Source organism: Sorex araneus, chromosome 2 (genome assembly GCF_027595985.1).
Source record: "Sorex araneus isolate mSorAra2 chromosome 2, mSorAra2.pri, whole genome shotgun sequence".
Lineage (NCBI taxonomy): Eukaryota > Metazoa > Chordata > Mammalia > Eulipotyphla > Soricidae > Sorex > Sorex araneus.
The window spans coordinates 239,649,451-239,662,935 of record NC_073303.1 but is presented as its reverse complement, the minus strand read 5'-3'; the positions used below and the strand labels follow the sequence as shown (position 1 = coordinate 239,662,935).

Genomic DNA, 13,485 nt, shown 5'->3' with positions numbered 1-13,485 from the left:
AATTGAATCTCCTTGTAATGGGCGTTGAACTCATCGCTGAGCGCTCCAGGGGCCAGGAGGTAAGTGGGTGTGCGCTGCTGACATCTAGTGGTCAGCACTTGACATGACAATTTCAACAAACCCTCTGCCGTATTCTGCAAAGCACCCAGTTCTCAGTGACACTGTAGATCAACCCTCCTAAAGAAAAACATCCTTTTTTCACCTGGATTCAAACCAGGGACTGAACCAGTGTCAGCCACATGCAAGGCAAGAGCTTTAACCCTTTTCCCATCTTTTCACCCACAGCCCACTCGTTTTGGTCTAGTCAGCTAAGAGTTCATGCTTGCTTAAATAGTTTATTTCTCTTCTCTTCTCTTTTCTTTCCCTTTCTCTTTCTCTTTCTCTCTCTCTCTTTCTTTCTTTCTTTCTTTCTTTCTTTCCTTTTCTTTTCCTTCTTTCTTTTTTTCCCCTTTGGGACCACACCAAGAGATGCTCAGGGCTGACTCCCGGCTCTGCACTCAGGAATCCCTCCTGATGGTCCTCAGGGGACCTATGGGATGTTGGAATGCTGGGGATTAATCCTGGGTCTGCTGCATGCAAGGGAAATGCCTCCCCACTCTATTGCTCCAGCCCCTGCACAATTCATTTCTACTGTCTGGAGTGTTCTTCCCTACCACCTATCCCCCTGGACATCTCTGCTCTGACGCATTCTTCACACTGACTCTAACACTACATATGTGGCTCACTGGGAAAGTGACTGCCTTCCATTCACGATGGGGCCAGAGTGAGATTACAGCAGGCAGAATGCTTGCCTTGCCCATGGCCAGCTTTGATCCCCAGAACCCCACAGGGTCCCCTGAGCCCCAGCAGGAGTGATCTCTGAGTAGACAGCTAGGAGTAAACCCCAAGCACTGTCAGGTGTAGCCCCGAAACAAAACCAAACCATTTTAAAAGTGTGTGCTTCCATTTAGGCGACCTGGCTTCGATCCCCAGCACAAATAAGTAGGGCAGAGAGAGAGAGAGAGAGAGAGAGAGAGAGAGAGAGAGAGAGAGCTCTCAATGCACTGGAGCATATGTTTTGCCTTGCACCAGGTGCAGATTTTATCCCAGGAACCAATCACCCCCAGAGCACTGAGCTGGGAGCAGTCCTGAGCACTGCTGCATATGGAAAGGAAAGAGAATAGACACCCCCAACCTCTATTTTCTTTTCTCCTGGGTATTCAGCCCCATGGAGAGTCTTTCCTTAGCTTCGGCAAAAGAACACAAAGAAAGTGTCATTTGCTCTATTGTCCCCCCAATGCCTAGAACAGAGCTGGATACACAATAGGTGCTCATTAAATAGTTAATAAATAAATGACTGGATGGATGAATGGAAGACCTAATAGCAGGAGGAAGCGTGGGGAGAACTTAACTCATCACTCGCTGGGTTTCTTCCTCCTAAATTTTCAAAGTGCAGGACAAGAGACCTCCCCAATGTTGCTGGGAGAACTCAGTGTGCTACAGGGTGTTGCATGCAGGAGGACCGGGTTAGAACATCAGTACTGCACCTCCCCGAGTGACGCCCAAGCCCTCTGATTGGGAGTAGCTTCTGAGTACCAAATAACCCGGGTAGGAACCAGAAACATCAGTAAAATGAAGTCTCCCCGTCCATACAGGCCAGCAGGGGGCGCTCAAGAACCAGGAGACGGAAACGAAGAGAAAGGACTGCTTGGGGGGCTGGAGCGATAGCACAGCGGGTAGGGCGTTTGCCTTGCACGCGGCTGACCCAGGTTCGATTCCCAGTATCCCATATGGTCCCCTGAGCACCGCCAGGAGTGATTCCTGAGTGCATGAGCCAGGAGTAGCACCTGTGCATCGCCAGGTGTGACCCAAAAAGCAAAAAAAAAAAAAAAGAAAGAAAGAAAGAAAGGACTGCTTGGGCGCTGTTCTGGGGTCTCCCACGAGGGGGTACCTCGTCCCCAGTGAGAGAGTTTGGGAAGTTTGGGAAGGAAGTTATAGGGTCTCCAGGATTTGCTTGCTTGCTTGCTTGCTTTTTCCCCCCACTTGTTGGGTCACAATCGGTGATGATGCTCAGGGGTTACTCCTGGTTCTGCTGCACTCAGGAATTACTCCTGGCAGTGCTGGGGGACCATGTGGGATACCGGGAGATAGAATCTGGGTCAGCTGCATTCAAAGCAGATGCCGCGGGGCTGGAGAGATAGCACAGCGGGTAGGGCGTTTGCCTTGCACGCGGCCGACCCGGGTTCAAATCCCAGCATCCCATATGGTCCCCTGAGCATGGCCAGGGGTAATTCCTGAGTGCAGAGCCAGGAGTAACCCCTGTGCATCGCCAGGTGTGACCCAAAAAGCAAAAAAAAAAAAAAAAAGCAGATGCCGTACCTACCAGCTGTACTATCGGTCTCTAGTTTTTTCACATTCCTACAAAGTTTCCTAATATTAGTACGTGCGTTTTAGAACATATTTTTTTTTATTATTTTTGTTATTTTTGGATAACACCCGGCGATGCACAGGGGTTACTCCTGGCTCTGCACTCAGGAATTACCCCTGGCGGTGTGAGGGCCCCGCCCTGTCCAGCAGGTAGGACCCTTTGTGGGGCTGAGGAGGGGACGCAGCCGAATGAACAGACGCAGAGACAGAGGAGGAGGAGAAAAGGAGAGAGAGAGAGCTTTATTCACTGGCAGCTACAGCATTTTATACTTGCCTGCTGTGAGGCAGGTAGTGGTATGCGTGCCCGGACCCCGTACAAACAGTAGTCAATCACAGATTGTGACATGTTCATCTATCATGTCAGGCACGGGTATCGGCTAGTGGAATGGTAAGGTCAGTAAGGTCAGTAACGGTGACCTTGTTAGAGAAGTTTTAATTAGGCCCCTGTTTGAGAAGTGCCAGGCTCTGTCTTACTTGAAGATAAGAGCCAGGATTGAAATATGGCTTCCTACATGGCGGTGCTCAGGGGACCATATGGGATGCTGGGAATCGAACCCGGGTCGGCTGCGTGCAAGGCAAACGCCCTACCCACTGTGCTATTGTTCCAGCCACACAGAACATATTTTAAAGAGGGCTATAGCAATAACGCAGGGAGTAAGGCATTTGCCTCCCCCTCCACCATCTTCCCAGCACCGAGCTGGAAGTAGCCTCAGAGCCTGGTCAAATGTGACTCATAATCCAGAGACAGAAAGAAGGGCAAAAAGCGCCTCTTGACTTCCAAAAACGAACAAAGGCGCTATCACTGGTTAAGTCACACTGAAAGATCAAGACTGTTTTTCAACACAGGAATGTTCAAACTCTGCCATCTTCCGCCTATCAGATCGGCAACGCTGCTGGCGTTTGACGAGACACTTTACTGGCCATGCTCCATCATATTGTCATGCCAGTGTCTGCTAGTCCCCTCCCAGGGAGGGTAGCGTGCCTTGACAATGCACATGGAATGTTCCCTTTGACCCAGTGATTGGGCTTGGGGAACACAAGCCCAACTGCACAGGTAACAAACCAACCGCCTGAATCTAGAGGCGCAGGACAGTGGGGAAGGTGCTGGTTAAGTTGACCAAGTTCGATTCTGACGCCACACAGGGTGCACCGGAGGCTTGATCCCTGAGCACATCTGGGTGTGACCCTAAAACCCAAACACCAGCTGAATGCCTCTCCAACTTCTGGGACTCCATTCTCTTGCTTGTTGTGGGGGGTGGGGGGGTCCACGCTTGGCGACGCTCAAGGGGCCTTATGGGGTGCCTGAGTTTGAGCCTGGGTATGTTCCAACCCCCCACCCATAAACAAAAATACAGCAACCAGTGAGCTTGTAGTGTGGTGGGGGAGGCAGAGGAGGCAATACCAGGGGGACACTGCTGACACCGGTCATTGGGGAAATTTCCCCATTCCGGGCCAAAGCGATAGTATAGTGGGTAGGGCGTTTGCCTTGCACACGTTTTGAACCCGACCTGGGTTCAATCCTCGGCATCCCATAGGGTCCCCCAAGCACTGCCAGGAGTGATTCCTGAGCGCAGAGCCGGGAGTAACCCCTGAGCATCCCCGGGTGTGACCCCAAAAGCAAAAAAATAAAATTTCTCGTCCCCTGTCTTCTGCCTCTGCCAGCCTGGCGGCGCGCCGGGGACCCGATGCACAGTTAGCCCCTGGGGCGCTGAGTTTCGGATTCCAGCGGCCGCCTGGCTGCGAACGAGCAAGCGAGCGAGGGAGCGCTGCTGAGTCAGCCCGGGTGCCGGAGCTCGGGGCCAACGTGCGCCCGCGCCTTCCCGGCCAGCCCCGCTTTCCCGACAGCGCAGAGAGGAGTCACCGGAGAAAGGGGTTGGGGCGGGGGGGGGGGGGGGACGGGAGCGGGAGCCCTGGCGGGAATGATGAAGACAGAGCACTGGGGGCGCGCGGACAGGAAGGAAACCGCCCCGCTCCCCTTGGGGTGCTTTCTTTGACGCAGACCTTGCCGGGACTCCAGCCTTGGCGGGAGGGAGGGGGCTCCCTGCCAGGCTCGGGGCGCCACTGAGCAGGGCGGATTGGAATTCATTCATTCATTTCTGCGTGCGTGCAGGCAGGCGTTCATTCATTCGGGAACGCGACTCCCCTTTCGGATCCAGATCCCCAGATCCCCGTTTTCACAGACTCCGGTCTTAAAGATCCGAGGATCCGAGGAAGAAGAAAGAGAGAGAGAGAGAGAGAGAGAGAGAGAGAGAGAGAGAGAGAGAGAGAGAGAGAGAGAGAGAGAGAGAGAGAGAGAGAGAAAGAGAGAGAGAGAGAGAGAGAAGGGGGGCGGGGTGAGGAATCCCCCCCCCCTCCCTGGAGTTGGAGAGGGAAGAAGACAGAAGCAGATATCTCAATGTAGGGGTGGGGGGAGCAGAGTGGGGCAGAGCTCAGGAAACATCGATCAGGACGAATGCCGGTGGGGGAGCTGGGAATGTGGGCCCCCGGGGACCCCAGCCGCGTCTGGCAACGTCAGTGCGCGAGGGCCTGTAGAAGGAAAAACAAAAACAAAACAGGAGCGCTTTAGAGACCGGCGCACGAGGTGTCTCCCTTCCCCCCCTGCCCCCCCGCTTTGGGACCTGGGGATGTCGGGGGCTGTCAGGAATGCTGACCGCTTGCCCGGTGCCCGCATTCGCCAGCACCCTTTACCCTACCAAATTGGGGGGGGGGGGAAGGCCAGCGTCGGGGGCGTGGGGGTCGGAATTCCGGCGCGCGCTTGGGAGGAAGGAAAGCGTGAGGAGAGGGTGCGTCACGTCCCCTAGGTCCGCTCGGAAGGCACCCCTAGGGAGCCCCCCTCCACCCCCAGAACTTCTCATTCTTAGGCCCTCGGAGCCCCACCCCCGGGCCGCCGCTCGCCCCACCCCCGACACTCCCCTCGCCCCGCCTCCGGGGCGCCCCAACTGACTTATAAAACGGGGCGTCGCGGAGGCACGCCAGGCACAGAGGAGGCTCGTGGTGCGGACCCGAGCGGCTCGTCCTTGCGATTCCGGCGGCCCCGCGAGGCTCCCCCGGCTCGAACATCCCCTTTCCCCAGCGCAACCCCACCACCACCACCGCCACCCCCCAGCCTCCGCGCGTCTCCGCCAACTCCCGCCGCGAAGGATGAGGTGCGCGCCGACGGCGGGGGCCGCGCTGGTGCTGTGCGCCGCCACCGCGGGGCTGCTGAGCGCGCAGGGCCGCCCCGCGCCCCCCGAGCCGCCGCGCTTCGCGTCCTGGGACGAGGTGAACGTGCTGGCGCACGGGCTCCTGCAGCTCGGCCACGGGCTGCGCGACCACGTGGAGCGGACCCGGGGACAGCTGGACAAGCTGGAGCGACGGCTGGGAGTGTGCGGCGGCCGCGCCGCCTGCGAAGAACCGGAGGGGGCCGCCGCGTCGTTGCGGCCACCCCAGACGTTGCCCTCCGCGGCGCCAGAGGCGGCACCCGACGCCCTCCAGAGCCTGCAGGTGAGCGCGCTCCCCCCGTCCCCGTCCCTCCCCCGGCTTTGCTTGCTCGCGGGGAGACGGGGTTCCACCGGCGCTCCTGAGCCCCAGCCGGCTTTCAAGGCTGCAGAGTGGCAAGGACTGACCTTTAGGGGGAGGAAGGAGAGCGAGGTCACCCAGGCTTCCATTTCTCCTCGCAGACGCAGATCAGGGCCCAGAACAGCAGGATCGAGCAACTCTTCCAGAAAGTGGCCCAGCAGCAGCGGCATCTGGAGAAGCAGCAGCTGAGAATCCAGAAGCTGCAGAGTCAGGTAAACTCGAACCCAACTTGGCTGAAGCGGGAATGACGTTGCCTGATCCAGCCAGACACTGACATCCTTCGCTCATCCTCTCCCAGGTGGGCCTCCTGGCCCCTGTGCACCTGAAACATGGGGTTGCCAAGCCCGCCAGGAAGAAGAGGCTCCCCAAGATGGACCAGTTGGGTGGGCCAGCCCACAACGTCAGCCTCTTGCACCGTGAGTGCCCAACCCCTTCCTCTCCCCCTTTCTGTCCAAAGGAAAGCACTGAGGAGCTGGCTCTGTGAGTCAGGGGGGTGCTTTAGATTCGAGGGAAGGGCTCCCTGACACTCCTCTCAGCCTTGACTCTGTTTCCAGGCCAACTCTTGCTGGAGGGAAGAGAGGATCTGAAAAGAATTTGAGCTGTGGGGAGATAGTGAAGTGATGTGTGTGTGTGTGTGTGTGTGTGTGTGTGTGTGTGTGTACCAAAATCTCCCTAAAAGATTGAAGGTTTTTTTTCTTCTTTTTTTTTTCTTTTTGAGTCACACCCAGCCATGCACAGGGGTTACTCCTGGCTCTGCACTCAGGAATCACCCCTGGCTGTGCTCAGGGGACCATATGGGATGCTGGGAATCGAACCTGGGTAGGCTGCGTGCAAGGCAAAAGCCCTACCTGCTGTACTGTTGCTCCAGCCCCAAGATTGAAGGTTTTTGGTTTTGGATCACACCCTGCGATGCTCAGGGCTTACTTCTTGGGAATGACTCCACCTCGTGATGCTCTAGGGGACCCTATGGGATGCCAGGGATCGAACCCAGGTTGGCTGTGTGCAAGGCAAACACCCTCCCCGCTGTACTATCACTCCATCGCAAGATTTTTTTTTTTTCTTTTTGGGTCACACCTGGCGATGCACAGGGGTTACTCCTGGCTTTGCACTCAGGAATTACTCCTGGCGGTGCTCAGGGGACCATATGGGATGCTGGGATTCGAACCCGGGTTGGCCGTCCATCACAAGATTGACAGTTTTGGGGGGCAGGAGTGATAGCACAGCAGCTAAGATGCTTGTTTTCCACATCCAGCCAACGAACCCCACCCCTACCCTCTCTGGTGCCATGTAGGTTAACCACCTGAGCACCGTGGTTGTGGCTCCAAAACAAAAATGGGAAAGAACTAACCTGATGGTTTCAAATAAGATAACAGGGATAAGCAGGGAGTCCCTGTGGGTGAAGGGAAAGAATCCCTGAGGTGGGGCTGGAGCAATAGCACAGCGGGTAGTGCGTTTGCCTTGCAGAAGGCCGGCCTGTTCCATTCCCAGCATCCTATATGGTCCCCTGAGCACCACCAGGGGTAATTCCTCAGTGTAGAACCAGGAGTAACCCCTGTGCATCGCCCGGTGTGACCCAAAAAGCAAAAAAAAAAAAAAAAAAAAGAATCCCTGAGGTATCCCTTTCCTCTGTACTTTAAATATGGATCTGAGAAGGTGGGGGAGCAGCTGAGGCATCAACCCCCATCTCCTGAGCGAGGGACATTGTTGCATTTCCTGAAAGCCCCGGGCTCTGACCCTCTCCTGAATCCTCAACCTCCAAGTTGAGGTTTTTTGGTTTTTTTTTGCCCCCCAAGTTTCTGATCACCCCCTCTCCCAACCCCACCCTCTGCATCCTGACTTCTGGGTTACCTCTGGAGTCCACCCGAATACCCCGGTGTAGCTGCCTCCTGCTTCAGCCCCCGGTGTTCAGGACGTGCCTGGTTTTCACTGTGGTTCACGAACTCATTAGCCAAGTTCTGTGGCTGCCTTGGCAGCCAACTGGGTGAAAGTTTGGGTCGCCCCTCTGTACCCTGCCTTCACACCCTAGGGCAGCTGGGGCTGGTGGCTGACCTCCAGGCCCCCAAGTCTAGCTCCCCCTCTGTCATCCGGGTCCAATCCCCCCCCCCACTTCCAGCCTGACCCCCCCTCCCGCCACCTCCCCCCAGCTGAGTGAGCCCTGCAGGTCCCACCTCCAGGAGGAATGGCGGGGAGGGAAGGGAGTTCGACTTGGGGACTCCCAGCCTGCCGCCAGCCCAGTAGGGGAAAGTTCAAGGCCTGAGCAGCAGACAGCTGGTGCTAATTGAAACTGGCCGGGCGGCTTGGCAAGCTGCCAGCTCTCATTGGACGGGAGGAAAAGTAGGGGAAAGGGGAGCTGCCTGGGGGGCCGGAAAGTGTTTCCAGCCTCTCTGGGCCCGCCCCAGCCCCATGGAGCCCCCCTCCCCTTCTGCAGCCTTCTCTGGATTTCCCCCTCCACCCCCCCCTGCGACCTTTTCCCCACTTTCCTGGCAGGGCGTGGGCGGGGCCTCTGGAAGCCCAGCCCATTTCCCCATCCTACTCCCGCCCCCCCCGCCCCTTCCCCCTTCCCTCCCCCCTCCCCGTCACCTGGGGTTCTGTGCCAGCTGTCCACACCTCTCCAATCCCGGTGCCAGGCCCCATGCAGCACCTTCCACTTAACACAAAGCCCAGGCAGAGAGACTCGTTCGTCTTCTCTCACTTTTGTGTGTGCTTTATGGGCGATGCACAGGGATTCCTCCTGGCTCTGCATTGAAGAATTACTCCACTCCTGGCAGTGCTTGGCAGATGCTCTGGGATGCTAGAAATCAAACCCGGATTGGCCGCGTGCAAGGCAAGCGCCTTCCCCGCTGTACTTTTCTCCGGACGCTCCTTTCACTCCTGATTTTTTTTTTTTTTTTTTTGCGGGGAGTTGGGAAGGCAGTGGTGCTCAGAGCTTACTTCTGGCTCTGCACTCAGGTACAGCTCTGAGGACCCTATAGGGTCCGGGGGCTCGAACACGGATCAGCCTTGTGCAAGGGAAACACCCTACCCACTGCTTTTATCGCTCCGGCCTCTATATTCTCAAAAGTCTTTTTTTTTTTTGCATTTTTTTAAATTTATTTTTTGTTCTTGTTTTTCCCTCATGCAATGCTTAAGAGCCCATCCCTCCACCAGTGTCCATTCTCCACCACCAGTGAACCCAGTATCCCTCCCACCCCCCAGTCCCATCCCCCCACCCCACTCCGTCAAAAGATTTTTTTTGGGGGGGGGTCACACCCGGCGATGTATAGGGGTTACTCCTGGCTCTGCATTCAGGAATTACTCCTTGTGGTGCTCAGGGGACCGTATGGGATGCTGGGGATCGAACCTGGGTCAGCCACATGCAAGGTAAACGCCCTACCTGCTGTACTAGGGTTTCAGGTGCTCTCGAAGTCTTTTATCAAGCATCTACTGTATGTCTGGCTCAGTCTGGACTCTGGCACCAAACTCTGGGCACAGAGCATGGGGCGAGGGTGAAGGGGAGGGGTATTTGGGGTAGGGGCTGGAGAAGAGATCGCCAGAGCCCCTGGTGGTGGGTAGTGCCCCTGCCTGGAAGTTGGGGGGTTAGGAGTTAGGAGTCCCAGAAAAATGTGACCAGCGGAGGATCCCGGGCAATACCAAGGCAGGGTCCACCGTCATCCACACTTGCCCAGGGTCTCTGTGAGAGCAGAGTATGTGATTTCAGCAGGATGGGTGGGGTGGGGGTGGGGTGCTGGTTTGGGGGTGGTCTACACTGCTGAGGAAGGCCCTGCAGTCAGAGGTGGGGGGTGTCTTGAGCTTACTTCCTTGTGCCCCTCTCTCGTTGCCAGTCTTGCCCGTTTGCCACATCCCTGGGACTGATCCGGTCTCAACCTGTCCCCTTCTTCCCTGCAGGGCTGCCCCGAGACTGTCAAGAGCTGTTTGAAAATGGGGAGCGGCAAAGTGGTCTCTTCCAAATCCAGCCCCAGGGGTCCCCTCCATTTTTGGTAAACTGCAAGATGACCTCAGGTAGGTGCTGCTGGCCCACCGGGGAGCCCCACATCCCACTGTCTTTTGGGGGGATACAGGGAGCCACATAGCCCCTTCCTACTGACTTCCTGTCCAGTGCTGAGCCTCCTCCTTTGCCTACGCGCCTCACCTTGGCTCGGCTTCTTCTCAGATGTACCCCCCCAATCTCCAGAGCCCCCTTGTTTCACCGGAGCCCCTGACACCACCATATTGGGCCTTTCCTGTGCCTGCAGGCCAGCCCCATAGTCCTTTCTGTCATCATTTCCTCTTTGAGAAAGGCCTGGAGGTGACTTCCAGTAACCTTTCCTCTCTCTCTGGGCAGATGGAGGCTGGACGGTGATTCAGAGGCGTCAGGATGGCTCTGTGGACTTTAACCAGTCCTGGGAAGCCTACAAGAATGGCTTTGGTGACCCTAGAGGTGCGTGCATCTAATTGGTACCCAGGGGAGAGGAGGGGGCGGAGCAAAAGAGAAGTGGGTGGGGCAACTGGAGGGGGCGGGGCGAAAGGGAAGTGGGAGAGGCCTGCGTTGAGGGGCGGGGCAAATAGCAATAGTGGTGGGCGGGGCAAAAGGGAAGTGGGAGAGGCTTTGGTGAGATGAGGCAGTAGAGAAGGGGGAGGAGCAAAAGAAGTAGAAGGTGTATGGTGGGGAAGTGGGAGGGGCTTAGGATGAGGGGCGGTGTAAGTGGGCGGGGATGTGGGTAGGGGCGGGGCAAGTGAACTCACCGCTTTGTGTTATCCCGCTTTAGGGGAGTTCTGGCTGGGCTTGGAGAAGATTCACCGAATCATGGGGGACCAGGACAGCAACCTGGCCGTGCAGCTACAGGACTGGGAGGGAGATACGGAGTCCCTGCAGTTCCTGGTGCACCTGGGGGGCGAGGACACAGCCTATAGCTTGCGGCTCCCGGCACCCCTGGCCAGCAAGTTAGGCGCCACCGGCGTTGATCTCTCCCTGCCCTTCTCTACGTGGGATCAGGATCATGACCTCCTCGGGAACAAGAATTGTGCCAAGAGCCTTTCTGGTGAGCCTGCTCTGTCGTCCTGCCCTCCTGTCTGGTGTCACAGCTCCTTCCTGCCTTTAACGGGCCCTGCCCACCTTGTCCATCTCTCCTCTCCTCTTTCCAACGGGGATAGGCTAGTGAGAGAGCACAGAGGAGGAGCATGTGGGCAGCCAGGTTTGAGCCCCAGTACCGCATGCACCCAGGGCATTGCGTAGCACCCTTGAGCACCATTGGGACTTGCTCCCAGTGCCCCTGGAGGTGGCCTCAACATTAATTCACTATTTTGCGAGGGTGCAGGGACTGGGGTGAAAGTATAGTGTGCCTGCTGAGTCAGGTGGAGTTCTGTAGCACTGTCGCACTGTCGTCCCATTGTCCACCGATTTGCTCGAGCGGGCACCAGTAACGTCTTCATTGTGAGACTTGTTACTGTTTTTGGCATATCGAATATGCCACAGGTAGCTTGCCAGGCTCTGCCGTGCGGGCGGGTAGCTTGCTGGGCTCTCTAAAAAGACAGAGGAATCGAACCTGGGGTCGGCTGCGTGCAAGGCAAATGCCCTACCCACTGTGCTGTCGCTCTAGTCCAGGTGTAGCCCTAAAACCAAAAATAAAATAAAGTAAAAGCCTTTGATTGGCTCTTGCAAGGTGCCCCACACAGAGATGGAGCGTGCTGTGGGTACTAACGTGAACGTGGGTCTTAATGTCTCATTCAGGAGAGAGTAGGGTGGGGCCAAGACCCACCCCCCGAAGACCCTGAATATGGCCCAGGTTCATTTTGCAAAACCCTTCAGGACCCTTTCCCCTCCCCGACGTTTGAGGTTTGGGCAGGGCTGGCCAGTCTCACGTCCCTTCTCTTCCCATTCCCTCTCCCGGCAGGTGGCTGGTGGTTTGGCACCTGTGGTCATTCCAACCTCAACGGCCAGTACTTCCGCACCATTCCCAGACAGCGGCAGCAGCGGAAGAAAGGAATCTTCTGGAAGACCTGGCGGGGCCGCTACTACCCGCTGCAGGCCACCACCATGTCGATCCAGCCCAGAGTGGCCGCAGCCTCCTAGCCGCAGGGCGGGGTGGGGCCTGGATGCAGGTTCCGAAGGAAAAACTGACTTGAAGGGGCACCCGAAGAAACGGGATTTCTCTCTGCCCCCCCGGCAGGGGCTCTGGTCAGCCCGCCACTGGAGAGGCCCCTCCACCCAGTTCTGGAATGGGGGTGCTATGAGGTAGTGCCCCCCTACAGACAAGAACTGAGCTGAAGAGCGGGGGCAGGGCACAGGCCCTGGAGATACAGGACCAAGTGGGCACCAGGCCCCGATTCTTGGCCACTAGAGGAGTGGAGAGATACAGAGGGACCCTTGGGGTGCGGTGGGTGGGCTGGGCAGCCAAAAGTGGTGTAACTTCCAGTGCATACCAGTCTGGATTCTTGGGTCCCAATTCTGGGGCAAAAACAACCCCCCCTTTGCTGTTGGGTGTGGGTGCCCCCGCCCCGGGCAATGACAAGTTGGCGCTGGCGTTTGGGTGGAGCTCACAGAATTCTTGGAATAAAAGTGACCTCAGAACATTGCGTGCTCTGTCCTCTGGGAGGTGGTAGTGGTGGCGGGTGTTTGGACGTGGGCAGTTTGAAAGGCCCAGTCAAACTGTGCCCAGGGACAGGTCTCCCAGGGGTCACTCCTAGGCTGACTGAGGTTGCTACAGATCACTGGCCACTCAGTGAGGGGCTTCTAGCTGTTTGTTCAGAATGGCAAAACCGAGGAGCTGGAGCGATAGCACAGCGGGTAGGGCGTTTGTTTGCCTTGTACGCAGCCGACCCAGGTTGGATTCCCAGCATCTGATATGGTCCCCTAAGCACCTCGAAAAGTAATTCCTGAGTGGATGAGCCAGGAGTAATCCCTGTGCATGGCCGGGTGTGACCCAAAAAGCAAAGAAAAAAAGATTGTAGAATAGGAAGGGCATTAGCTTCGCACATGGCTGAGCCAGTTTCTTTTTATTCTTTAATTATTTTTTCTTTTTGGTCACACTCGGCCATGCACAGGGGTTACTCCTGGCTTTGCACTCAGAAATTACTCCTGGCAGTGCTGTGGGAGGAGGGACCATATGGGATGCTCGGACTCAAACCTGGGTCGGCCAAGTGCAAGGCAAGCGCCCTACCCTTGTGCTACAGCTATAGCCCCTGACCCAGATTCAATTTCCATCATCTATAGGGTCCTCCAAGCCCTGCAACGAGTGATTCATGCATACAAGACCGGGAGTAAGCCCTGAGTTTGCTGGGTGTGCCCCAAAAGCAAAAAAAAAAAAAAAAAAGGCCCAAATAGTTAAATGAATCCTCTGAGTATTCAATTGTTACAAAATCAGGTAACAGAAAACCAGGGTGGTGGCTGGAGCAATAGCACAGCGGGTAGGGCGTTTGCCTTGCACGCTTTCGACCGGGGTTCAATTCCCAGCATCCCATATGGTCCCCTGAGCACCACCAGAAGTAATTCCTGAGTGCAGAGCCAGGAGTAACCCCTGTGCATCACCGGGTGTGATGCAAAAA

At 56.5% G+C, this 13,485-nt stretch overlaps 1 protein-coding gene and 1 long non-coding RNA gene across 2 annotated transcripts; one reads left to right on the top strand and one right to left on the bottom strand.

Moving 5' to 3' along the window:
• Positions 1-4,808: 4,808 nt before the first annotated feature.
• On the bottom strand, positions 4,809-7,853 carry LOC129401923 (uncharacterized). Its single transcript, XR_008628442.1, has 3 exons — positions 7,813-7,853; positions 6,012-6,134; positions 4,809-4,932 (listed from the first exon to the last, which is right to left on the bottom strand). It is a non-coding gene; the product is annotated as an uncharacterized LOC129401923 (long non-coding RNA).
• Positions 5,394-12,500, top strand: ANGPTL4 (angiopoietin like 4). The gene is made up of 7 exons (XM_004614765.2): positions 5,394-5,889; positions 6,066-6,176; positions 6,263-6,380; positions 9,850-9,963; positions 10,286-10,381; positions 10,710-10,982; positions 11,835-12,500. Exons 1-7 carry the CDS (start codon positions 5,548-5,550, stop codon positions 12,011-12,013), a joined length of 1,233 nt encoding a protein of 410 aa, XP_004614822.1. The 5' UTR covers positions 5,394-5,547; the 3' UTR covers positions 12,014-12,500.
• The last annotated feature ends 985 nt before the right edge of the window (positions 12,501-13,485 follow it).

Coding starts and splice junctions, on each gene's coding strand:
- ANGPTL4 (XM_004614765.2), top strand. CDS start 5,548: ATGAGGTGCGCGCCGACGGCGGGGGCCGCGCTGGTGCTGTGCGCCGCC. Junction 9,964..10,285: donor AAACTGCAAGATGACCTCAG/GTAGGTGCTGCT, acceptor CTCTCTGGGCAG/ATGGAGGCTGGACGGTGATT. Junction 10,382..10,709: donor TGGCTTTGGTGACCCTAGAG/GTGCGTGCATCT, acceptor ATCCCGCTTTAG/GGGAGTTCTGGCTGGGCTTG.